This window comes from Electrona antarctica (assembly GCF_951216825.1).
Source record: "Electrona antarctica genome assembly, chromosome: 17".
Classification (NCBI taxonomy): Eukaryota; Metazoa; Chordata; class Actinopteri; order Myctophiformes; family Myctophidae; genus Electrona; species Electrona antarctica.
Genome location: NC_136798.1, coordinates 11,407,236 through 11,433,139, shown reverse-complemented (window position 1 = coordinate 11,433,139; position 25,904 = coordinate 11,407,236). Strand labels below are relative to the sequence as shown.

The window sequence follows — 25,904 nt, the reverse complement described above, 5'->3', positions numbered from 1 at the left end:
CACATGTACACAACAAATGTTTGGTCCGTGTGTGATGCCTGATTGCTTTTTGATTGCTGCTCCAATTAATTTTCAATGGGAGTCACATGGTTTGACCAAACATTTTTGTTTGATGATGGGGGAGCAATCAGCAATCAGCGATCAAACACAAATGTTTGATCAAACCATGTGACTCCCATTGGAAAAGCATTGTGGTGGCCCAAAAAAACGACCAAACATTGCTTGATTGGTGTTTGGTACGTGTGAATGAGGCCTCAGAAAGCTTCTGTGGTGCAAAAACTAAGTGCGATTTAAAATGATTACAATCTGTAATTAATTAAATGATTAAAAACTGAGTAGTTCTGTAATTAAAATCGGCTGTATTTCGAGGAAGGTGCGGCAATGGGAATCAAACAGGTGAATGAAATCAAGATGATTCGGGCCGCGTTAGGTCATCATCTCATCACACAGCACATTTTCGTTCAAAAAAAGTAATTAAAATTGGATTTTTATGGACTTTTTATATAAAAATACACAAATGGAAATTTTCCCATTGTTTTGGCATCTATTGTTTGTCAGGTACGCCCATATGATGACCACGGCTCTAAAAGTGTGAAAAACACATTTTTCATTACACCACACTGAACTGAAGCAGTTGTAGGTCCTAAAGCTAGCACAATGCATCCTGGGTATGCATTTGGTATTTGTGGGGAACGGCAGGTAGGTTGTGAATAAATAATATCACCGCACGACCACCTGAGGCCAGGCTTGCTGACGTGGAGTTACAGTATAGCACTGCTTTCATTATGCATGAGAGCAAAGAAAGGCTGGGACCAGTGTGTGAATAACCCATTTTGACCTGAGATCAGATTCTAAAAATGTCTTCTACATCCTGACGGTTTTCTGAAAAAGCTATGTTTCTATGTCAGTCGTCAGTCATTTTTCAAAAATAGCAGACCTACAAGCTCGTAGCGCGCCACTCGGTGGCGCGCTATGAGCTTGTAGATCTGCTATTTTTCAATAGCTAAAGCATAACATAATGCTAACACCAAAAGGGGTTCCCGTCCAAAATGGGATAATACAACGTGTTGGACCTAGACCCACAAAATACACGTGGTACAGTAACATTTATACGATATACAATATACTGAAATTTGTTTTGCAACACGGAACAGCAGCCCTCTAGTACATAATACACACATTTGACATAACGCAAACAAAAACAAAAACAATTGAATTACATGCGTAAAAACTAGGCATGTAACGATTCACTCAACCCACGATACGATTCGTATCACGATATGAGGTTCATGATACGATTTTTCACGATATTAAAAAAATATATATTTTAAAGAAAAATTACCGTTTTTTAAATTTTATATAATTTATCTTCCCCCCTGAGATGTTTTATTTAACTACATTGCAAAAGAAGTAGCATTACTTTTGACAGTGCAGAAACATAATTGCCTTCCTTGATGAGCATCAACAACCATCATCACCTGGGCACAGTCACAGACACACACAGCTCCCCTCTACAGTGCTCGAGCTCTCCAAAAGCACTTGAATATGATTTTTTTTTGGTTTTTGAAAATCGATTTTTTTATTTCAATAAATCGATTCATATCGTCTGGATTAATATCGATATATATCTATATAAAAGATATATCGTTACATGCCTAGTAAAAACATAAAGACAAGAGCAATGATGTCGATACCGTTAAGCCTAACCTTGCAGTCTGACCTCATTGACATTTTTAACTTTTTCTATCTCATTGCATCTTCATGTTACCTCTGCTACACTTGCAAAACATCAAATATCCAGCCCGGCAGCAGCCCTCTGTATTCACCACAAGCATGTCAACTCACACGGAAATCACTTCAAGCTAACGGAAAACAAGCACAGAAGATGAAGTCAGTCATCCCTGGCTAAGAGGCTGTGTCGACACAGCAGTCCAGCCGCTGTGTTGGGCCACAAACAAACAAAGCTTGAATGATGGCGAATGTACTGAACTGATTTTCAACCCTGTCTCTCTCTCTCTCCCTCCCTCCCCCAGTCGCTCTCCCTCCCCTCTGCAGGCGTCTGAGAAGGAAAAGGAGAGTCCTGTGGAGCTGACGGAGCGTTGCTTCAGGGAGCTGCTGGGTCGCGCCGCCTACGGCAACATCAAGAATGCTGTCACGCCCGTGCTCATGTGAGAAGCCAAAACACACAGTAGCCGCACCCCCTTCTGTTCTGCGCATACGAGCCAGCCTCTCTCCTTCTGTGCATATGACCTTCCTTTCTAGACTCCTTCGCTTCCTTCAGTGCTTATTTGCGTTTTCATTTTCTGTAAGCCTATGTGCTTACAATATAGTGTCAGATTATCTACGTCAGCCATCTGTCTCTGTCTCTCCGTCTCTTAGTTAGACTTAGACATATTCTGAGTGACAATGCAGCTTGTCCTTGTATTTGTTTGCAAGGACACGCTCCTCTGTTTGTGTCTCATTCAGACCTCCCCATTCTGCTGTTCCACATCTATCCATCTCTCTCCTCCTTTTTCTGTTTCCATATCTCTCCATATCTGTGGAGACGTTGCCACCCCTGCAGCCTGGTCTGTTTACCACGATTGGTGGGTTCTTAATACTTTGATGACCGTGTGTTTCTGCAGATATTTCTGTACTTGTTGAAGTCATTCAATTCTCTGTCAAAGCAGAACGGTTCCACAGGCACAGCATGAGGCCATGCGTTGTACCCATCTGGTCATGTTGACAGAAGTTAATGTCATACACTCTCATGGGATATCTGGCTGGGTATTTGTGGTATTATGCCACCAGTCTCCCTGTATGTTTATTATGACATTTAGCCAGTTTTCATTTTGTTTGACCATATTAGAATTGCAAAATCATAACCATTAAAGAAAACGACAGACAAACTAAAATCTAGTGAGTTCCCTTTCCCTTTACAGTTCTGTATTGAAGCACTCTCTCTCTCTCTCTCTCTCTCTCTTTTGAACACTCCATCTGTCTGCTCTGTGTCTTCCTCTTCTTTCCGGCCAGTTCTCTAGTCTTGATGAGACCTGTTCTGTCTTTCTGAGCCCTCACTCCCTGAAAATCCATCTCCTGTCTCACTTCTTCCTCCCTACATCGTTCATCATTCCCCTCACATCTGTGTGTGTATGCAGGATTGTACCATCTTTAGAAAACCTGCAAAAAGCTAAACTAGTGTAATACTTACGCTGTGAGCCCCCCCTAAAATGGCCGGTTTTGAAAGTGTTATTATTACAGAGGCATGTAGGGTTCTCTCTTTCTCTCTCTGTCTGTGTCTGTATCGAGCATAAATGACGTCACGATCGATGCTGTGTCTAATGACATCTGATGCCCCTCCCCTCTGTCTTTCTATCTCTGTCTGCCTGCCTCTTTCCTTCCAGGCACTTAGACAACCACTCTCTATGGGAGGGTAAGACCTTCGCAGTACGCTGCTTCAAGATCGTGATGTACTCCATCCAGGTAAGACAACATGCAATGCTCTCTCTCGCTCTCTCCCCTCTCTCTCTCTCTCTCTCTCTCTCTCTCTATTTTCTACCCCCCAGACCTGTCACAATTATTACATAATGGCCTAATTGCAATTATTTGAGAACATTTAATTTATTTTGCACAAGTGTTTCTATGTTGAAAAATATTTATAAAAGGATTCAATATGGCCTATTTTGGTTATTGTATGTTCTTTATTTTGATTATTGGTAATTTGGTATTGTGTCATTGTCAGTCTTTCTTCGAGCTGTTTACCTGTAGACTCCTGACGTCTGTGTTCTGACAGCCACACACACACCGCTTACTGTATGTTGTGACTTCTGTGAGTGATCGATGGCACACAGTGAAAGATTGCTGATGCACTGCAAAGCTAATAGGTTTTCCGTGGCCATTCTCAGCCAATGGAACAATGTGCACAGCTTCCATTAAGCTCTCTTATCAGGACCTTATCTCAGAAACGCAAGTCACCAAGTGCTTTGTATCCAGCCTCTAGCTTTTAGGTCACTGCCTGGTTGAATCAGCTTAAGGCCTATTTTATACTTTGTCAAAATGACAAGGTGTTTGTTGTGTGGTGGTTATGAGCTAGTACATGTGCTATAAAAATAAGATTATAATAATACCAATTTTCCTCTATATACTGTACATTCTTTCTTTAAGATAATTTATTATGTTGAAATCACATTTTTGATATCTTGCCACGTGGTCCCCCAGATCGTTAATTTAGTTACAGTTAACTTACCTGGTTTAAAAAAGGTTCTTTCTTTCTATATTGTTTTGCTCTTCCACAAAAAAAATCTCTGTCTCTATTCTCTTTATAATTCTTTATTCATGTCATGTCATGTCTCTCTCTCTCTCTCTCTCTCTCTCTCTCTTCCACCCACTCCTCCCTTTCTCTGTCCCTTTCTCTGTCTCTCTCTATCTCTCTCTCTGTCTCTGTCTCTCTCTATCAATCTCTGTCTCTCTCTGTCTCTGTCTCTCTCTATCAATCTCTGTCTCTCTCTGTCTCTCTCAGTCTCAGCACTCTCATCTAGTGATTCAACAGCTGCTGAGTCACCTGGATGCCAACAGTAAGAACTCGGCCACAGTGAGAGCTGGGATTGTGGAGGTCCTACTGGAGGCGGCTGCCATCGCGTCCAGTGGGTCTGTGGGTGAGTCTATACACACACACACACACACACACACACACACACACACACACACACACACACACACACACACACACACACACACACACACACACACACACACACACACACACACTGTAAATGTATACAATTTCTTTGGTTTGTTTCCTTTAGTCTCAATTTGTTTCCTTTAGTCTCAATTCACTGTGTGTGTGTGTGTGTGTGTGTGTGTGTGTGTGTGTGTGTGTGTGTGTGTGTGTGTGTGTGTGTGTGTGTGTGTGTGTGTGTGTGTGTGTGTGTGTGTGTGTGTGTGTGTGTGTGTGTGTGTGTGTGTGTGTGTGTGTGTGTGTGTGTGTGTGTGTGTGTGTGTGTGTGTGTGTGTGTGTGTGTGTGTGTGTGTGCGCGCACCTAGGCCCCACGGTGTTGGAGGTATTCAACACTCTACTGCGTCAGTTGCGTTTGAGTGTGGACTATGAGCTGACGGGTTCCTACGACCACAGCAGCACCATTGGCACCAAGCCCGTGGAGGAGCGACAGCTGCAGGAAGCCGTCATCCGGACCATAGGTGTGTTTCTATGTAGGATGTGCACTGCAGTGGAGGACATCATTAAAACCAGGAAGGAAGGCATCTGCGTTTAGATTTTAGCGATGGCAACATACGTTTTTCAGAAAACTGTTTCTGGATTTAGAACAGTGAGTGGTTGTCAAAGTGTGGTCCAGGGACCGCCAGGGGTCGTGAGAGGGTTCCAGGGCGTCCCCAGCTAAATTTGTAAATATGGCATCACGATAATTTTAACCCCTTTATCCATATTTTATACGTTATGTAGCAGATGTACAAGCTTGCGTTGTGCTGCACTGTGAGCTTGTACATCTGCATATCATTTTGGGTGTCCTCCTTCGCACTAAAAACTTCACCGGCGACTCGCGTTGGTGCAACCACACTTGCAATTTCCTCAGAATTGCACCTTTCTAGTTTTTTAATTATTAGACCAAATGACACACTGCTGGGTAGCTTACCCTGCTCAACCTTCGCCTTGCCTTCATATCTCTCCTTCTCCCTCCTTCCCTCTGTTTCCCCCCCCACGTTCCTCTTCTTCTTGTTTCCCCTCATCCCTCCCTCAGGTTCGTTTGCCAACACCCTGCCTACGTACCAGCGTTCAGAGGTTATGCTGTTTATCATGGGCAAGACCCCTGTCCCTGGAGTCCACCCTGCACTAGCCTCCACAGGCTCTGGGTGAGACACACATCCGGGCATCTGTCAGTTCGGTTGCTTAAAACTCATTCCCCGCCACCAGGGGGGCGCCAAAAGTCCCAGACTGCCAACATATATATATTTTTATTTTATTTTTTAAGATAAAAAAAAAAAAAAGGAAATCCGTCCTTGGCAGTGTAGGACATCATGAAAAATAAGTTAAATAAGTCCTTGGCAGTGATTGAGTTTTTAATGTCATCTTGTGGTTAACGCTTTAATATAAAATTGCCTAACGATGGATAGGGTCAGGGAGACATTAACTCCCCAGTATGTGTTTCTTCTACCCATAATAACCAGTGGACAGTTTGTTGTCTACTTAATTGAAATTGTCTATACAGCTCCACACGCTCTCTCACTCTCTCACTTACTCGCACGCACACACGCACGCACGCTATGTGAGCTTGTAGATCAGCTATTTGAACTATTTTAAAAAATGGCAAATACGTTTAGGGATAAGGGTTAAAGGAGCATTCAGTGATTTGGGTGATTTGGAAAACCACCAGGCCGCCCCGGTAACAAAATGTGCACATGCACGCTCTACAGTGGGGGGAAGTGCAACAGGCCAACAGCATGTGCACCAAGGCCCGCCCCCACTCGATCATGATTGGAGGAAGGCCCCTCTCATCCTGATTGGATGAAGGCTTTGCCACCCGCCACCAAAACTGAAACTAGGGTTTTTTGACCCCAGGGGCTCACTGGGGACAGGGAGGAACTCCTTATATAGTCAGCACACTCTATAGTAGGGAGGATTATCCAGAAAAAAAGAAAAAATAAGTGATATTTGAATTAAGTCAAATCACTGAATATACCTTTAAAGGGTGGAGCAAGAAATAGCCTGTATTGCATTATCCCTTTGAAGAAAATGTTCTGCATTAGATCAGTTCTGTTGGTAGTTGCAGTCCGTAGATCTTTCACTGCCTTGCTGAATTCTATACTGAGGACATTTATTCTATGTGGTTACTTTTGTAACTAACCTTTTTATTGTTGCCGAAGTTGTACGAGAAGCTCAAGGGTCAAGCATTTTGAAGATCAGATTCAAGTCAGTCAGAGACTGACTTATTGTTTTACCCCTCCTTACCGACAGGCCTGAAGGCACCAGGATGATCCAAGTGATGCTGCTCAAGTCCTTGGTCCAGGTGAGCCTTTAGCCCTGAATTATTAGACAGCTCGCAAACTCCTGGCAAGATCCACTTACATAGAGAGAGCAGGTGTTTTACTGAATTATACATTACACTGCCCTCATTATAGGAAATCTTCCACAAGGGATATCCCACAATGGGATCAATAAAACACTGCAAGTGTCAGCTACCTGCTTCTCTCATGTTATCTACAGCCCCAAGCGTAGCTGATCTGCCCTGGACTGGTGCCTCTGCAACCCGCATCTGAAATCATTGTGTGCCAGGAAACCCCAAAGAGAAGATTTGTGTTAAAAATGTTCAACATTTGAAAAGATTTTTCAAAAGATCTCTCTCTCACAACAGGGTGCATGCTGATGCGTTGTGAGCTTGTAGATCAGCTAATGTTTTAATTAGCTGAAGCAGAAAATAGAGTTAACGTGGTAAAACCGATGCTGCAGTATATTATCTCATTTTCCTGGACCTCACTTTGAGAACCTCCACCGCTCTACAACCCTGTCCTCCAGGTAACGGCCGGCTTCCAGACCACCAACATGTTAACAGCTCTTCCCAGCTCCTTCCTGGAGCCTCTTCTGTCCTTCTCTCTGACCGAAGACCCAGAGGTTCGTCTGCTGGTGCTCACCATCCTCATCAGCCTCATAGACCGACATGACAACAGGCCCCAGGTCTCCACCATAAGGTATATGTGTGTGTATGAGACATCAACCGAATCGCGTACAAAATAAATCCAATCCAAATGTATTATTTCTCCAAGATGTAGACCACCCGTAGGCACGTAACTTAAGCCCAAATGTTGTGTGTGCTTGTTTTGAGGCTGTGGGTGTATCTTAAGTGTTAGGTGTTATGTAGTTAATTGTTCTCTCAAGAGTTAACACTATTGTAACTCGACCCCCTCCATCTTCAACCTCAGTGAGTGCATCTCTCTCTGTGTGTGCGCGCAGCATTGAACCTCTGTGAAACTCACCCTGTGTGTGTCATCTCTCTGTGCAGCATTATCTCTGATATCTCGGTGCTCAAGCTCAAAGTTGACAAGTGTTCCAGACAAGACAACTTGTTCATGAAGAAGGTATATGTTCACTTTCTACCTTTCTCTCCCCCTCTTCCATTGTCTCTGCTAGAGCTGGGCTTCATCCGAGTGTGTTTAATGTCAATAATGTAATTGCGAACTTTACAGCTACTTATATTCCTTTTTTCCCCTCTGTGTCTTCATTGAATATTCACATATTTCACTATGCAACTTAAATTATTTTCTCTGGATAATATTGTGTGGATAGAATATAAACTCAGGCAGGGAAAAAAAGGTTTTGCTGCTTCACCAATGCCTACAAAATTGGTCTCATTGATACAATCTTCTCCTGTACTTTTGAAAATGAAAGCAATTCTAACGGTGAGAAAAAATAATTTACAGGAGCGCTACTGGTATCCCTCAGACCACTGGTTCTCATGGAAGGAAATAAGTTCAGGAGAGAGGAAAATCACACATAACGGCACATAACGGCACGCATAAAGTTCCTGGATTTTGTATGTTAAAGGCCTTTATTATATTTGGGCTACATACAAAAACACCAACGTGTGTTGGCGTGCGCCTTCTTCACGGTGTTAACAGTCCACCGTTTGTCACCGGCATGCACTTAACACATTTTGTGCTGTGGACGTCTTTGGTATTACTGCACGTGCACCGCAGTCTTTGAAAATATATATATATATATATTTTTTTTTAATCAAAAAAATCAAAACAATGATTTTTTTTTAATAGAGAATGCATTTGGCGTTTAAATTAAATAACTCAGAAACTATAAAACATTTCAAAGTAAAAAGTTCCAGCATGTGTTTTGCGTGGGCTCTCAATGGCCACATTTACATGCAGACATTCATTCATTCCAGTCATGAGAATAAAAATGCTCATGTAAACACCTCAATTGGAATAGAATATCCCATTCCGAATGAATTTTCATTCGGGTCTGGAGGGGTGGTATATACCGTTTGAATCGGTATAGATCACCATATAAACACTTTATTCCGAATGCTACTGGGAGTTTGGAATACATGTATTATTTTACACATGTCTGCCCTTAGTAGACTATAGTGCTTTATGCCCATGTGTCCAAGCAGGGATGGCCATTTGGAGACATTTATGCGCTATTAGTTTTGGGTGGATGTCGCTTGTGGTTGCAGGGACTGCTCAAAATGTATTTTATCAGATAATAGCTGTTAGTATTTGTCGTTTTTTCATTTCTTAAGGGATAACGGTTATGGGTAATTGGCCATCTCTGTAGTCCAAAGTTATATTCCGAATGAATGCTTTGGTCATGTAAACAATTGAAGAATAGGAATACTTGTATTCAGGTTCCATGTAAACAGTTGGGTATGAATCTCTGTTCGGAATGAATTCATTCATTCTGAATACATTTTGTGCATGTAACTGAGGCCAATGTGTTAAATCTGCAACTTGAGAAAAAAACAAAACAAAACATGGTTACAACTTACAATGATAAACATTCAAATCAATGAACGCTCTCTGGTGGTGTCTCCATCTGTCCTTCAGCACGGCCAGCAGCTGTACAGACACATCTATCTGGGCTGCAAGGAGCCCAGCAGCGGCCAGCTGCACTACGAGACCCTGTTCACCCTGCTGGCTCTGCTCAGCATGGAGCTGGCCAACGAGGAGGTGGTGGTGGACCTGATCCGCCTGGCTCTCGCCCTGCAGGTACTGTAGCATCCACCACCACGCTGCATGTTAGAATGACACCCCCAGGTAGTATCCACCACCACGCTGCATGTTAGAATGACACCCCCAGGTAGTATCCACCACCACGCTGCATGTTAGAATGACACCCCCAGGTAGTATCCACCACCACGCTGCATGTTAGAATGACACCCCCAGGTAGTATCCACCACCACGCTGCATGTTAGAATGACACCCCCAGGTAGTATCCACCACCACGCTGCATGTTAGAATGACACCCCCAGGTAGTATCCACCACCACGCTGCATGTTAGAATGACACCCCCAGGTAGTATCCACCACCACCACGCTGCATGTTAGAATGACACCCCCAGGTAGTATCCACCACCACGCTGCATGTTAGAATGACACCCCCAGGTAGTATCCACCACCACGCTGCATGTTAGAATGACACATGCAGGTAGTATCCACCACCACGCTGCATGTTAGAATGACACCCCCAGGTAGTATCCACCACCACGCATGCATGTTAGAATGACACCTGCAGGTAGTATCGACCACCACACTGCATGTTAGAATGAATCTGCAGGTAGTATCCACCACCACGCTGCATGTTAGAATGACACCCCCAGGTAGTATCCACCACCACGCTGCATGTTAGAATGACACCCCCAGGTAGTATCCACCACCACGCTGCATGTTAGAATGACACCCCCAGGTAGTATCCACCACCACCACGCTGCATGTTAGAATGACACCCCCAGGTAGTATCCACCACCACGCTGCATGTTAGAATGACACCCCCAGGTAGTATCCACCACCACGCTGCATGTTAGAATGACACATGCAGGTAGTATCCACCACCACGCTGCATGTTAGAATGACACCCCCAGGTAGTATCCACCACCACGCATGCATGTTAGAATGACACCTGCAGGTAGTATCGACCACCACACTGCATGTTAGAATGAATCTGCAGGTAGTATCCACCACCACGCTGCATGTTAGAATGACACCTGCAGGTAGTATCCACCACCACGCTGCATGTTAGAATGACACATGCAGGTAGTATCCACCACCACGCTGCATGTTAGAATGACACCTGCAGGTAGTATCCACCACCATGCTGCATGTTAGAATGACACCCCCAGGTAGTATCCACCACCACGCTGCATGTTAGAATGACACCTGCAGGTAGTATCCACCACCACGCTGCATGTTAGAATGACACATGCAGGTAGTATCCACCACCACGCTGCATGTTAGAATGACACATGCAGGTAGTATCCACCACCACGCTGCATGTTAGAATGACACCTGCAGGTAGCATCCACCACCACGCTGCATGTTAGAATGACACCTGCAGGTAGTATCCTCCACCACCACGCTGCATGTTAGAATGACACCTGCAGGTAGTATCCACCACCACGCTGCATGTTAGAATGACACCTGCAGGTAGTATCCACCACCACGCTGCATGTTAGAATGACACCCCCAGGTAGTATCCACCACCACGCTGCATGTTAGAATGACACCTGCAGGTAGTATCCACCACCACACTGCATGTTAGAATGACACCCGCAGGTAGTATCCACCACCACCACGCTGCATGTTAGAATGACACCTGCAGGTAGTATCCACCACCACCACGCTGCATGTTAGAATGACACCTCCAGGTAGTATCCACCACCACGCTGCATGTTAGAATGACACCTGCAGGTAGTATCCACCACCACGCTGCATGTTAGAATGACACCCCCAGGTAGTATCCACCACCACACTGCATGTTAGAATGACACCTGCAGGTAGTATCCACCACCACGCTGCATGTTAGAATGACACCCCCAGGTAGTATCCACCACCACGCTGCATGTTAGAATGACACCCCCAGGTAGTATCCACCACCACGCTGCATGTTAGAATGACACCCCCAGGTAGTATCCACCACCACGCTGCATGTTAGAATGACACCTGCAGGTAGTATCCACCACCACGCTGCATGTTAGAATGACACCCCCAGGTAGTATCCACCACCACGCTGCATGTTAGAATGACACCCCCAGGTAGTATCCACCACCACGCTGCATGTTAGAATGACACCCCCAGGTAGTATCCACCACCACGCTGCATGTTAGAATGACACCCCCAGGTAGTATCCACCACCACGCTGCATGTTAGAATGACACCCCCAGGTAGTATCCACCACCACGCTGCATGTTAGAATGACACCTGCAGGTAGTATCCACCACCACGCTGCATGTTAAAATGACACCTGCAGGTAGTATCCACCACCACGCTGCATGTTAGAATGACACCCCCAGGTAGTATCCACCACCACGCTGCATGTTAGAATGACACCCCCAGGTAGTATCCACCACCACGCTGCATGTTAGAATGACACCCCCAGGTAGTATCCACCACCACGCTGCATGTTAGAATGACACCCCCAGGTAGTATCCACCACCACGCTGCATGTTAGAATGACACCTGCAGGTAGTATCCACCACCATGCTGCATGTTAGAATGACACCCCCAGGTAGTATCCACCACCACGCTGCATGTTAGAATGACACCTGCAGGTAGTATCCACCACCACGCTGCATGTTAGAATGACACCCCCAGGTAGTATCCACCACCACGCTGCATGTTAGAATGACACCTCCAGGTAGTATCCACCACCACGCTGCATGTTAGAATGACACCCCCAGGTAGTATCCACCACCACGCTGCATGTTAGAATGACACCCCCAGGTAGTATCCACCACCACGCTGCATGTTAGAATGACACCCCCAGGTAGTATCCACCACCACGCTGCATGTTAGAATGACACCCGCAGGTAGTATCCACCACCACGCTGCATGTTAGAATGACACCTGCAGGTAGCATCCACCCACTGATGCACTCACTGACTTATATTTAGAAGCAGACGAACAACACAACAACACACTCACATTTGCAGACAAGAGATGACAATTAACATGTCATCTCTTATTACACTTTTTCTTATTACACTTTTTCTTATATTGTTTAAGGCAATTATAGCTTTATTCTTTTTTTTATCCTTTTTTCAGTTATTTTGGCTTTATTTAGATTATAGAGAGTTAGTTACATTTAGAGTATAGAGACGTGAAAGTAGAGGAGGAAAGATATACAACACATGGCTCTATCTGGATATGAACCAGAGCCCATAGATGACACTTATGCACACGCACGCACGCACACGCACACAAACCTGAACTGCTGTTCTTTTGCCTTGCAGGACATGGCCCTGTCCACCGAGGAGTCACTGCCAGTGTACAACCGATGTGCTGTGCACGCTCTTGCCGCTGCCTACCTCAACCTCATCTGCCAGCTCACCACTGTACCTGCCTTCTGCCAGCACATACAGGAGGTGTGTGTGTGCGTGTGTGTGTGTGCGTGCGTGCGTGCGTGCGTGCGTGCGTGCGTGCGTGCGTGCGTGCGTGCGCGCCCAGCCTGACCGTCAGTATGATGAATCTTTAATTTGCTAACGTCCTCTCCCCATCACCAGGTGATCGAGGTTAGACAGAAGGAGACGGCCTACCTTCTTCCAGAGGACGTTTTCATAGAGATCCCCAAGTATGTGCCAGTGAATCTGTCCGTCTGCATTTTTTACTTTGCCTTAACCTTTTGCCCTTCTTTTCATCTTGTGGTTCTTTACATCCTTTCCTCTCCACCCTCTCCATCCAGGCTTCCGTCCTCTCTGGAGAAGGTGGAGGGCGAGGTGCTGTTCCTCCAGTCAAAGATCACGGAGGTGTTGGGAGGCAGTGGCTATAACACAGACAGACTGGCCACGCCCTACGTCCCACAGTACACAGGTGAGGGGAGCCTCACACAGCAGCAGCTAACGGAACATCTCAATGTAACATATGGGATGGTGAACGCCTGTTGGCGGCTTGCTGCCCTATGGTGAAGTGGGGAGGTTTTATTTATTAATATGTACTTGACTATTTATGTTGCAGCTGTCATGTCTTTGTCAGGTGGATGTTATTGAAAGAAAGAAAGAAAACCCCCTTATGGCCAGTGACGTATTATACGTAATGAATCAATAAATCCCTTATGGCCACTGACGCTATTGACGTAATCGTTTAATCCCCTGTAATCGGGAGCCGATCTAATCTACCTAAAACCGGCCGAAATCCGCGCGTGCACGGTCGATCACACACGCGTGTGATCGCGCATGCATCGCTGCGTAAAATGCGATATTTTGGGCTTGATTAGAGCTTAATTTGACTTAGTTATTAAAATAAACAATGATCGCTTAGCATTCCGGACATCTGATAGTGCTGCACCAGTCCAAACTAGTCCCGGATGTTGTGATTCCTTAAACCGGAAGTGGCATCGCCAGATTCGCTCTATTTGGTCACAATCGGCACAATGGTGACGCTACCGCCACCATCAGGACTGAGTGTCTACTATAGGATTGCCGTGTGAGAATGAAATGGAGTGTGTATATCACGGATTTTTCTATTGGCATTAAAATGACAAATTAAACATATTATGAATAGTGCAGGCAGAAGGCACAATCCACTGTTAATTAGGCTGGCCATAAGCCAGTTAAAGTTATTTTTGGGGGCTTTTTCGTCCTTTATTGATAGTGAACAGTAGACTGACAGGAAATGGAGAGAGAGAGAGATAGGGAGTGACATGCAGCAAAGGTCGTCGGGATCGGGAGTCGAACCCGTGACACGCTGTCAGGCGTGCTTAGCAGCCTCTAGGTGCCTGGACACTAGCCACCTGGGCCATGTGCACTTATTATTACGTGATTGTTATGAAGATGACCCTGACAGGATGTATGCCTACTTCAGAGCTTAATTAAGAATCAGGGCAATTACATATACATTTAATATCGCTAAAACTAATGTTAATTTGCACACAGATATTATTTCCTTTTAACATGATAAATGTTTACCCAGCTGCAGTAGTCAAACAGCATGCAAAGGGTTGTTACTTTACTTTTTATAAGCTTTAAAGCTCACATTTACCTACTTAAACCCGAAGTGGTCTTGTTTCCAATGACTTTCTGCCTTCTGGGGTGCTTTTGACTGCCTGTGCTGACTGAGGCGATGTGTCATTTTCAGACGAGGACCGTCTGTCCAAGAGAAAGAGCGTTGGAGAAACCATCTCGCTGCAGGTGGAGGTGGAGTCCAGGAACAGCCCGGAGAAAGAGGAGGTACGGTGTCCAAAGCACCCGCATGATGGCCCCTGATGCTATAACTCATTCTGGGCGGGAACCCCTTTTGGTGTTAGCATTATGTTATGCTTTAGCTATTGAAAAATAGCAGATCTACAAGCTCATAGCGCGCCACCGAGTGCCGCGCTACGAGCTTGTAGGTCTGCTATTTTTGAAAAATCGAAGAACGACTGACATTTTCAGAAAACTGTCAGGATGTAGAAGACATTTTTAGAATCTGATCTCAGGTCAAAATGAGTTAATTAACCTTCATACTGTACATTGACTGTTTGTTTTTCTGAGCTTGGGTTATTTCTGGAGGTCCAATAGATTTGAACAGTGTTGAATGGGTGTTGTTTTCTCTCTGTATAGCATAATTATAACACGCGATTATGCGTATCGTTTTCTAACCGCTTTTCGCACGTATTATTTCATTACAGAGGACACCGGCAGAGGAGATTACATTTGAAACCCTGAAAAATGCCATCGGTAGGTCAACCCACTTATACGCCTTTGTGGGTTTTTAACTAAGCATTTACATGGCAGTGTAGAAGTGTTGGTATTAAAGTGTTTGCTGTGTGTATGTTGCCCCCCAGTGGACACTGTCGGTATGGAGGAGCAGGAGAGGGAGCGTCGGAGACAGGTGGTGGAGAAGTTCCAGAAAGCTCCCTTCGAGGAGATAGCTGCCCATTGCGGTGCCAGGGTACAACGCTCACTTCTCACTCTACAACATTCTTTCTTTCAGTCAGACATGGAGGGATAGTTATTATTTAACCCATTCAGACGGACAGGAACTCTTTTTGGTGTTTTAAAGATTATGTTATACTTTAGCTGTTGAAAAATAGCAGCTTGTAGATCCGCTATTTTTGAAAAATCGTTTTTAGCTTAAATCTTTGCTTTAATCTGGGGGGTCCCTCCCTGGAACAACATATTTTCAGATGGGGGTCCGCGGCCAAATACAGATTATTCTGGGGGTCCTTGACATGAAAAAGGTTGAGCACCACTGACATAGAAACATGGGTTTTTCAGAAAACTTTTAGGATTTAGAAGCCATTTTTTAGAATCGTCCTCAGATCTAAAGGGGTTAACAGTGGTGCATGCTCATCCACTCTAGCCCAGGAAACGTTGTTGCAATAATCCAGTGGAGCTGGCCTGGGCCGTGGCTCAGCGGTCCAGGCACCTTGGCTGGTAATCCAGTCTGGCGGTGTACTGCGGGTTCGACTCCCGATCCCGACAGTCTTTACTGTGTGTCACCCCCCCATCTCTCTCCCCATTTCCTGTCAGCCTACTATCTATCCCTCTATACAAAATATAAAATAAAGGCGAAAGCCACAAAAACAAACATTTAAAATAAAACGTAAAACAGTGGAGCTGAGTATTATTAACCAGTGTTGCGGACTCATTTTAGATTTTTAACCACTTTAACCATTATTTTATACTTTGGATATTCAAAAATAGCAGATATGTTTTTAAACAGTTTTTATCCTTGTCTGATGGTATTCTGCCCATCTCTTTGCAGGCCACATTGCTGCAAAGCAAACTGAATCAGATCTTCGAGATTACAATCAGGTAAGAGACAACGCTATATCAGTGCTATGGACATAGTTTGAATATAATTATAATAATATAAACCATAATACACTGAGGAAAGTTTGTCTACAATGCTAAAAATCAAACGAGTGTCTGTGGGGCGAAATGGTAATAACAGAAGTGCTAATATTATGCTGATGAAGAAGCGCCTGATAATTACGATGATGATGGTGTTCGGAAGTTAACCATGACAACAATGTTAATCGTGTTGATAAAGAAAATATCCTGATGATGGCAAGGCAATTTTATTTGTATAGCAACAAGGCAATTCAATGTGCTTTTAAATAATGTATTTTACAAATAACCGCCATCCGATTTGAAAATTGCCTAGCCTTAAAATAATCACCCCATGAGGACTGATAATGATGCATCCTTTAAAAAAAATATTGCTGGAACAGGACCATACAAACAAAGCATCATATTTTTAAAACAAAACAAAAAGTTAATCTTAAGCAAGGAACAACTGTGTACTTAAATCTAGTGTTCTTGTCCTTCCCCAGACCTCCACCCAGCCCCTCTGGCACCATCTCATCAGGTTACGGCCAAACCCAGAGCAGATCTGTACCAGTCTACGAGATGAAGTTCCCCGACCTCTGTGTATACTAGTCCAAAGGCGCCACAGGTCTCTGTGGCGGTCAAGGAACTGTTCAAAGGTGAAAGTTGCCCGTAGAATACTGATAAAGGGCCGGTTTTTGCCACTTCCCGACTAATGGTTGAGGTTTGTTAAAAGGGATGGGGTAAACTTGTCCTGGGTCAGTACTCAAAGGGATGGGGTAAACTTGTCCTGTGTCAGTACTCAAAGGGACGGGGTAAACTTGTCCTGGGTCAGTACTCAAAGGCAACTTTATCCTGAAATAAATCAAAGGGCCATGGGGAAAGAAAGAGGGGTCGACCTCGGTGTTTAAAGCCAACTTCAAAGCAATCTACTCTTACTGTATGTTTTGACAGGACGTGTAAAGAACTGCGGGAATAATACTGTAACAGACACTGATGGGCTGAGAAAAGGGAAGATTGTTACTTGCAAGTTGCAACCCATTCAATACCTTCCATATCAACTGACTTGCAGCATGACCACTAACTTGAATACACTACAATTCACCAACAGAAGTACTTTTTTTTATTTTAGATTTTTTTCCCCCTCCCTTGTAGGTTGCCATTGTAAGCTATAACACAAACTCGGATTGAACATCAAACAGGATATTTTAAATGGAATTTTTATTATTTTTTATTTGAGGAAAAAAGTGTGGAACAAGTAGAGATGTTATTTTCATGACGCACTGTACTGCTGAAATTGATGTTTTGAGGGGATTTATTAAGTAAAACTCACTGCCCTGTTCCATTCTAACCCAAATCTTTGAGCGCCAAATGAGTTGTTTAGTGTTCAATTCATAATTGTACTGTAGCTTTTTAATTTTGCCATTTTAGTGTACTTTGCCGTAAGTGCTATTTTTATTTTATCTGGGGCATTTACCTTAAATAGTTTTTATTGCCGTTGTTATTATAATTGTATTTATTATTACATTAGTGTTTTTGTATTTTTGACATTTTTGGCTTAGGAGAAGTGTGTGTGTGTGTGTGTGTGTGTGTGTGTGTGTGTGTGTGTGTGTGTGTGTGTGTGTGTGTGTGTGTGTGTGTGTGTGTGTGTGTGTGTGTGTGTGTGTGTGTGTGTGTGTGTGTGTGTGTGTGTGTGTGTGTGTGTGTGTGTGTGTGTGTGTGTGTGTGTGTGTGTGTGTGTGTGTGTGTGTGTGTGTGTGTGTGTGTGTGTGTGCCTGCCTTACAAGGTAACTCAAGTTAAAAGTGAAGCAGTATTGTTCAGTCAAAGGCACTTGGTCAGCCTCAGTCCATAGAATCATTCAAACCACCCCAACATCCCACTATAGTTTAATACACACACATCCAGTGCAAACAGAATATCAGCAAACCATTTTTATTCCCCTCCTTGCCTATAAATGTGTATATAGACAGAAATATAGTACAAAGCTGATGTAAAGACAAAACCCAACGTTTCTTGTGTGTGTGTGTGTATATATACAGTAGGAAACCGATGACGGTCCACTGACTGCACTGATTTCGGCCATAGATAATGGTAAAGAGAACGATAAATACTTGGGTGGTATCAAATTTTGTTTGTTTGTTGACGATCTCATGAACAACTAACCAGCATGACATCAAATGGAGCTGGATGCTCATTGCTAGATTGTGACTTAAGTTGTGACAGCCTGCTGCAGGCCATGTACTAGTGTTCATTCATTAAGTTGTGACAGCCTGCTGCAGGCGCTGTACTAGTGTTCATTCACGTCATTGCCAGCCTGCAAGTTGGGTCTGACCGGACTCTCACTCCAATCCATCTGATTATCGTGAGGAGACAACAAGCTTAACTGCCATTTTCAACTCGATGACACTAGCCGAGAGCTTCTTTTTATGGACCTGCTTTTAGTATTGCTGTCTGTACTTTGATGACCCCCCCCCCCCCCCCCCCCTACAGCTTAATTGTTGTAACTTCTTGCAGCAGCTTCTAAGAGTGCATTTGTTTCTTTCCAGTACTTGTGAATGAATGTCAACAGCCATTGCACACATATATATGCGCGCACACACACACACACACACACACACACACACACACACACACACACAAAGTATAATGGCAATAATTTAGCATAAGCGTGATATTTGTATTACTCTGGAAGGACATTGCACGGCCTAGTGAGGACAATGCAGAGTGTGTTAGAAAGAGATTGGCACTCTTGACTAACAAGGCCAAAGTTTAAGTAGCATGTCCTCTTGTCGGTTTTGATACTTGACTGCTTCAAATTCTATAACATTGTAAAGAGACCCTTCCCATCTTGTGCTTCAGTGAATTGACTTGTCTGACTGGGCATGCACTGTTCTGTGTGGCCAGCCGCATTTCATAGATTGATTGTCCTGTTACTGTCCAGTCAGCTCTGTTTGTTGTACTGAGTTGTTGCCACGTAGTGTCCTGAATGCGTGTATATTTGTCCATACATGCCAGTGTATCAGATTGGCCATTAACCAGTGTTCATGTTTACTCACTTTGTCTGTGTGCATTTTTGTGTTTGTAACCGTGTGTGTGTGTGTGTGTGTGTGTGCGTGTGCATGTGCGTGTGCGTGCGTTACCCAAGACCAAATTCATGCCCTGTTTACAAACATGTTCAATGGCTCTTTCCTATGATTTTATGGAGAACATGTTAGCTACTGTAACAGCAGTGTGCAGCTGTCTAAACCTTCCACTCACACTCACATTATGCTACAGTTGTAAAATCCTCTTTGTAGTGGCTCCTGGACTGTCATACCGACGATGCATTGTGCGAACAGCAAGTGCCGGCCTAACTTAAAGTATGACCTTAAAAACGGTTGTCCTTAGGCATTAGGTTAGAGATTGTTAAATACTTTAAATCGTGGATTTGGTGTAGTTAGATTCAGAGTAAGGGTCTATAAGGGAAGTAAGACCTCAAACACCAGAAGCCAGAGCTCCTAGAACGTGGCTTTAGGTACGGTTTCAGGAGCCACGACTAATCATTTTTACAGCAACTTTGCAGTGAAGACTTGTAAAACTATTGAGCAGCTTGTTATTATCACATACTGTATGATGTAACCTTAACTTACAGTGATCCACTCACTTGTCATTTACATGTCTGGTGAATATATCTGTTTACATCATAGTGCTGTAGGTCAAATCTGAACTTTGCACTTTAAAACTGGATAACCTAGTGACAAAGGCAGCTTTTACATGGAGAAGATGCCTTACGAGTGCCAGACCTGACTTTGCATGCTAGTGATGTAGCTGTGCTGTACAGTCATTTGACCTTCTGTGAAATTAAACTCATCTGTAACCATTTAATTCTGATCCAGTTGGCTGTAAATTGATATTTGTTCATGATACTGGAATTCTGTTTATGTTGTTCAGAAGTCAATGAAACTCCACTCCTAATCAAATGTAGGTTGGCTGCATGAGCTACAGAATGCTGAAAACATTGGCATCCATTTGTGTAGATTTTGTTAAAACTTCCAGATTCCAGGACAACTCATTGTTGCACAGGTCACTCAACAAGGTCGGAGACCTACACACACACACCAGACTGCATGTGACATTGGTTATTGTTAAATTCTTTATCACAGTTGCAGTGTCGCTCACCACAGTATTCACAGCAGTAAATAAGTGTTATCAATATCTGGCTATGTGCGGTATGAGAACTTTTCAGACTCTCCGTGTAATTGAAACTCCAATGTATGACATGGTGTTTTTTGTCAGACCATACTCTGGGGGGATACGGGGCTGTATTGTATTCTCATTTTACCATCTGTTGCTACAAATGGTTTTTATTTCTGTCAGATTGGATGTTTGTTCAGAATAAAATTCTATGGATCTATGGATCTGCGTAGTCTACTTTCTCCTTTGCGCTCTGCACTAATATAGAATATAGCTCAAAACTATTGTACAATCTCTAAGCCACGTGCAATCTGAGCCTTTCCAGATGTCACATGAATTGAAAATCACAACAATTGATAAAGACATTCATAAATAGATTTGTTATGACTAATAACTCAGAGTGGTTTTACTTGTGTCTCTTGTCACGCACAGCTCAAAGCCACAATGCAAAAATTGCTTTTTTATTTGAAGAACCACAAACCAACTTTTTGAAATGAAGTCTTGTGTATCTGTTTTCTATCATTAAATAAAACAGTGTTTGTATTTTCCATGGTCAGAATTTCAACATTGCTGAGCACTGCTTGTTTCACCTCAGCATTCATGACAAGTCATGACAGTGACCATTATTCTTCTGTATGATCTTTAATACATTTAGTACATAATTTCTACATGAAAAGAAAGAAAAGAGAAAAAGAAATTGTCTTGATCCCACCCACCAGCTTTATATATCGTTCTACAGTTGCCCACATGAAATTATATTCCCCAGCATTCAAACCAAGGCCATGTAGATCAAGGCAGTAGGTGGTGAGTTCAAACAGATAACACTTCCCTGTTTGTGTTTAAATAGGGTTGTTGTATCAGAAAAAATACTATTGGTCCAAAAGATGAACTATAGCGTGCTCCTGATATTGTGAAATGGCTGTGATTTTATATGAAGAGGAGTGTGTTTCAATGGCATGCATTTTGCTCTTTAACCTTGCTGTTCCCCTCTCCCCATTCTGCTGCTCCTTCTGTCGTTGAAACTTATTTCTACTCTAATCCTTGGTGATTATGTTCCTGAACTGCTTGGGCAGAGGCTTTTGAGACCCCTCCTTCCACGGCTTCGCAAAGCCACCATATCTCTTCTTCGCTGTTGGACTGCCCCACCGGAAGTGACTCATCCGGTAGGTTTCGTAGTTTCTGTCCTGTGGCATCAGCAGGGAAGCTGGTTTTGGTGTGAAACTTCCCTGCGACTTCTGCTCATAAAGCCTCGCTATGTCCACAACTTCCCCGTTGCCCTCATCTTCCATGCTGGCCAGTTCTCTGCGTACCTGCGTGTCAAAGCTGTCCTTGGAATCGCCCTGCTCTAGAGGGATGGAGTAGACTTTGATAGGCCGCCGCTTGCGGAGAGCTGGTTTCCCCCAGCGGAAATGCTCCATGGAGTAGCTAGAACGCCGCTCCTCACTTCGGGAACTGGGATCTGACTCCAGGACCTTCCCCGTAGAGGTCAAAGTGGCCAGCAGGACACCCAGTGAGAGCCTCTCCTGATCAGATGACCGCACCAAGGCACTTAGCCCCGGGTACTAATTCAGGAACATAGATGGGCACAGGTGAAAGCAGTTCTGTGAGACGGTACCAAGACACTTTGAATACAGGTGAGCCCATACTGTACAGCAGTGGTTCCCAAAGTGGGGTCCGGGGACCCCTAGAGGTCCTTGAGGGAGTTCCAGGGGGTCCCCAGCTAAATTATAGCTTGGAACCAAATGGACCCTTATGGGTCTGTAACTCTGAGAGTGTACGGGTCCGTTTGGTTCCATTTGTACACTCTCAGAGTTAAATTAACATTGATTTTACAATATAAATTGGGGGTAGAAATGCCATTAAATGAGGGTCCGTAGACTAATTCATGTCAAACTGGGGGTCATTGAAATTAAACGGGTTGAGAATCACTGCTAGAGCCATAAAAATATTTTCTTTATGGGGGTCCCTGGCATATCTTTTCAAATGGGGGTCCGTGGGCTTATAAGTGTCAATATGGGGGTCCTTGACATGAAATAGTTTGGGAACCACTGCTGTACAGACATTAATGGTAATTGATAGGTGTCACAATATAGTAACGAAATATCTATTTTAATTAAAAATTCGAAGTATATCGATAGGTAAACAGCAGATATCGTATCGTTTGACTTTGTATCGTTTTGCAATGGAAATGATCATCGTATTTAGCCATTTTAAGAAGAAAAAATAAAAAGATGGGTTTAATTACTTTTCCATTCAATATAGCTACAATTGGTCTATCGAAAAATGTGTGTATTCTCTGTGTTCATGATGTCAAGGTATGGGTTTGTCCACATGTGTTCAAATACAATGTCCATCTATTTGCCAGAGAATCACTTTACTTATTTATATCCATAATAAATCTTTCCCTTAAAAAACCTTTTTTGCTAAATAGTTACTGTATTGATTTCAAATCATTGAATCGTACCGTATCGCCATAATGAACCAATATCGTCCATGTATCGTGATACGTATCGTATCGCTGTTAAAATGTATTACACCTTTAGTAATTGACCAATAGGAGTCCTTGTGGCTGTCATAATGACTTGAGGTTCATGGATCTCATGTCAATGTTAATGAAGGCTTTATGGATCAATATGTTGCTGTAATTTTTAAAATGGTGATCATACGTACCAGTAGGCTGTTCTTGCAGACAGAGTTGTCCCAGCACAGCTCCCCAACTGCTGGACTGCACACATACACCACAACCACGGCCAACAACCAGTATACACACAGCATCTTCTGCCTGGCACAGCATAAAAGACACAGAAACCAGTTGTGACTTAGACCTGTACCATACACCTGGATCAGCACAGACCTCTGTGTTAATCCACTTTGATTATTGGATCTACTTTTGATTATCGACTAATGATGTCGACACTAGAAAGGCAACTGTTTTCTTGTAAAGGAACATCTCTGTCACGATGTGCATTTAACCCCAATCTGTCAGCATTCTGTATTTCAGCATTTCACTCACACATCCATAGCTCTTGTATTGTATTACCATCCTCAGTCTGCAGAATGTTTTTTGCATTATCTGCCAAACCTCTGTCGACATTGCCTTTGTTATGTTGGCGTGCGAGAAGTCTTGGTATTCCGTTTGGCATACGCACCTGACTGGAAAACCTTTAGACAATTTTCAACAAGAGAGCAAACTTTTCTCTCATTTTTGTTGTACAGGATTAAAAAGAAAATGTCAATTAGATGACATTGGTTTGACAAAATATATTAGGCTATATATATATTTAATATGAATATATGCTAGGCTGAATTTTTGGAGTGAACTCTTTTAGAGTTGGTGTAATACTGGATGATGGAGGATAAATTAATTCACTTGTGGAGGAGTTCCATTGGATTGTACTGACTTTGCCCTGCACTAGCCTACACTGTTCTACACAGTATGACTCATTCAGCTCAGCCTTGCTCAGTCTGCACACATTGACAGCCTTCTGAGTAAGAATTAAAACAAAATGACAATATTGTGTCATGCATCGCTGACATAAAAGATGTAAATATATGGTTTAGGGTTAGATTGTAAACATGAATGTTGAGCAATGTTATAGTTGACTTTTGAAAATACAAAAAAAGCGTATCTGTGTGTGCATAATGTAAACAATTATACTGGGGGAAATGCAATGCTGTTTGAGTCTGATCACATCAGAATAATATATCACTTGACTGAACATAACAATTTAGAGCTGCAGGAATTGATCAATCGATCAACCAATTTCAACAAAGTATCAACAAAGAGAGCCAACAGTGACCTCAGGCAGTGATCACGAGAGGAATTTACAACATACACAACGTTTCTTACCTTTTTCAAAATCTCTCGACTTCTCGTGTCCTTTTCCTAAGGTTTCTGCTTCCCACAGGACTGTCTGTTTGCAGCCGGCAACAACTGTTGAATCTCTCTGGTGCTCTCTTTGTCTCTTCTCCCTAGCTGCTCTCTGGTGAGTTGTTCTGTGGCTGAAGGTCTGCTTCCTCTAGCATCCTCTGTGCTGTCTCTTTTTATAGACAAGAAGTTCAGTGCAAAGACTCTCAAAGTGTGATTGAGGTGATGATGGTGATGGGAGGGTCGTGAGTGAGTGAGTGAGTGAGTGAGTGAGTGAGCACGCACGCACGCGCACGAGTGCCATCTATCTTGCCATATCTCAAGATAGATTATATACTAGCCTTTTACAGGGCTAGTAAAGAATCTATCTTGAGATATGGTATGTCTAGCTCAGGGGTGGGCAACTTTGACGATGGAGAGGGCCACTATATTTCCACACTCACTCCCTAGGGCCATATATTACTGTCGTAGCAAAAATAGCCGATCTACAAGCTCAAAACGCGTCGCAGCGCGACGCTGTTTTTGCTATATTCGAATTGAAATCTTAGATTTTTGCTATTTTTGAATTGGAATCCTGAAAATGAACATTTGTATGTAATTTCAAATTCCTTTAATTATACTTGTGTTGAAGCATTGAGCTACTAATTTATACTGAAGTAATTAAAGCGGGTCATGTTTGCATGTCGTATAGAATTGTAACCAGCTGAAATCAATATTATATCAGTTTTCTGACATTAACCTGAGGGCCACATTAAGTGAAGGTGGGGGCCGCATGTGGCCCCCGGGCTGCCAGTTGCCCACCCCTGGTCTAGCTGGTTTGGCAATCTAACTGTAAAATACAAATCTCAAATTAATAACAAAAAAAACAAGAAAAAACAAAAAAAACAAGCTCGGAATATTGTATCTGACCCTTTGCATGTATTGAACAGAGAGTACGAGCTAATGCCATCCGGTAGGAGGTATAGAACTCCACGGTGTGAGTATAATGGATTTAAACACTAATTTGTTCCTCTGTCAATCAAAATTCTCAATCAGAGTTTGCTAAATGGCAGCAACCATAACTGACTAGATGCACTTTATTGACTAGTTGCACTTTATCAAGGCAATGTGTGCAATATCTCTTTTTTTATGTTCGTGTGTTTCATGGTGTTTTTGAGTGGTGCAACCACTCCTATAGACGGCTATGTGTGTGGCTGTGTCCGTCCCTGGGTCTCTGTCTTTGTCCCTGGCTGTGTCCGTCCCTGGGTCTCTGTCTTTGTCCCTGGCTGTGTCCGTCCCTGGGTCTCCGGCTTTGTCCCTGGCTGTGTCCGTCCCTGGGTCTCTGTCTTTGTCCCTGGCTGTGTCCGTCCCTGGGTCTCTGTCTTTGTCCCTGGCTGTGTCCGTCCCTGGGTCTCTGTCTTTGT

General features: G+C 43.4%; 2 protein-coding genes across 4 annotated transcripts in view; one reads left to right on the top strand and one right to left on the bottom strand.

Annotated features, from left to right (window-relative positions):
• LOC306940345 (protein EFR3 homolog B) overlaps positions 1-20,855 on the top strand; it is a 47,185-nt gene extending 26,330 nt beyond the window's left edge. For 2 of the 3 annotated variants that reach the window (XM_079525365.1, XM_079525366.1), the window contains 17 exons: positions 2,034-2,168; positions 3,384-3,462; positions 4,499-4,634; positions 5,023-5,175; positions 5,733-5,844; positions 6,947-6,998; positions 7,505-7,677; positions 7,989-8,064; positions 9,544-9,705; positions 12,944-13,075; positions 13,214-13,281; positions 13,393-13,520; positions 14,784-14,875; positions 15,316-15,364; positions 15,472-15,578; positions 16,395-16,444; positions 16,966-20,855. In XM_079525365.1, the coding sequence (XP_079381491.1) occupies positions 2,034-2,168; positions 3,384-3,462; positions 4,499-4,634; positions 5,023-5,175; positions 5,733-5,844; positions 6,947-6,998; positions 7,505-7,677; positions 7,989-8,064; positions 9,544-9,705; positions 12,944-13,075; positions 13,214-13,281; positions 13,393-13,520; positions 14,784-14,875; positions 15,316-15,364; positions 15,472-15,578; positions 16,395-16,444; positions 16,966-17,071 (1,810 nt within the window). In that variant the 3' untranslated portion in view covers positions 17,072-20,855. The remainder of the gene's footprint in view (positions 1-2,033; positions 2,169-3,383; positions 3,463-4,498; positions 4,635-5,022; positions 5,176-5,732; positions 5,845-6,946; positions 6,999-7,504; positions 7,678-7,988; positions 8,065-9,543; positions 9,706-12,943; positions 13,076-13,213; positions 13,282-13,392; positions 13,521-14,783; positions 14,876-15,315; positions 15,365-15,471; positions 15,579-16,394; positions 16,445-16,965) is intronic. The other variant, XR_013792003.1, reaches the window with a different exon arrangement.
• A 497-nt stretch (positions 20,856-21,352) lies between these two features.
• Positions 21,353-23,654, bottom strand: LOC306940646 (pro-opiomelanocortin-like; the record flags this gene model as incomplete). Its single annotated transcript, XM_079525752.1, has 3 exons — positions 21,353-22,195; positions 23,304-23,415; positions 23,647-23,654. The coding sequence occupies 3 exons, from the start codon at positions 23,652-23,654 to the stop codon at positions 21,668-21,670; spliced, it is 648 nt and encodes a 215-aa protein (XP_079381878.1). The 3' UTR covers positions 21,353-21,667.
• Positions 23,655-25,904: the final 2,250 nt, after the last annotated feature.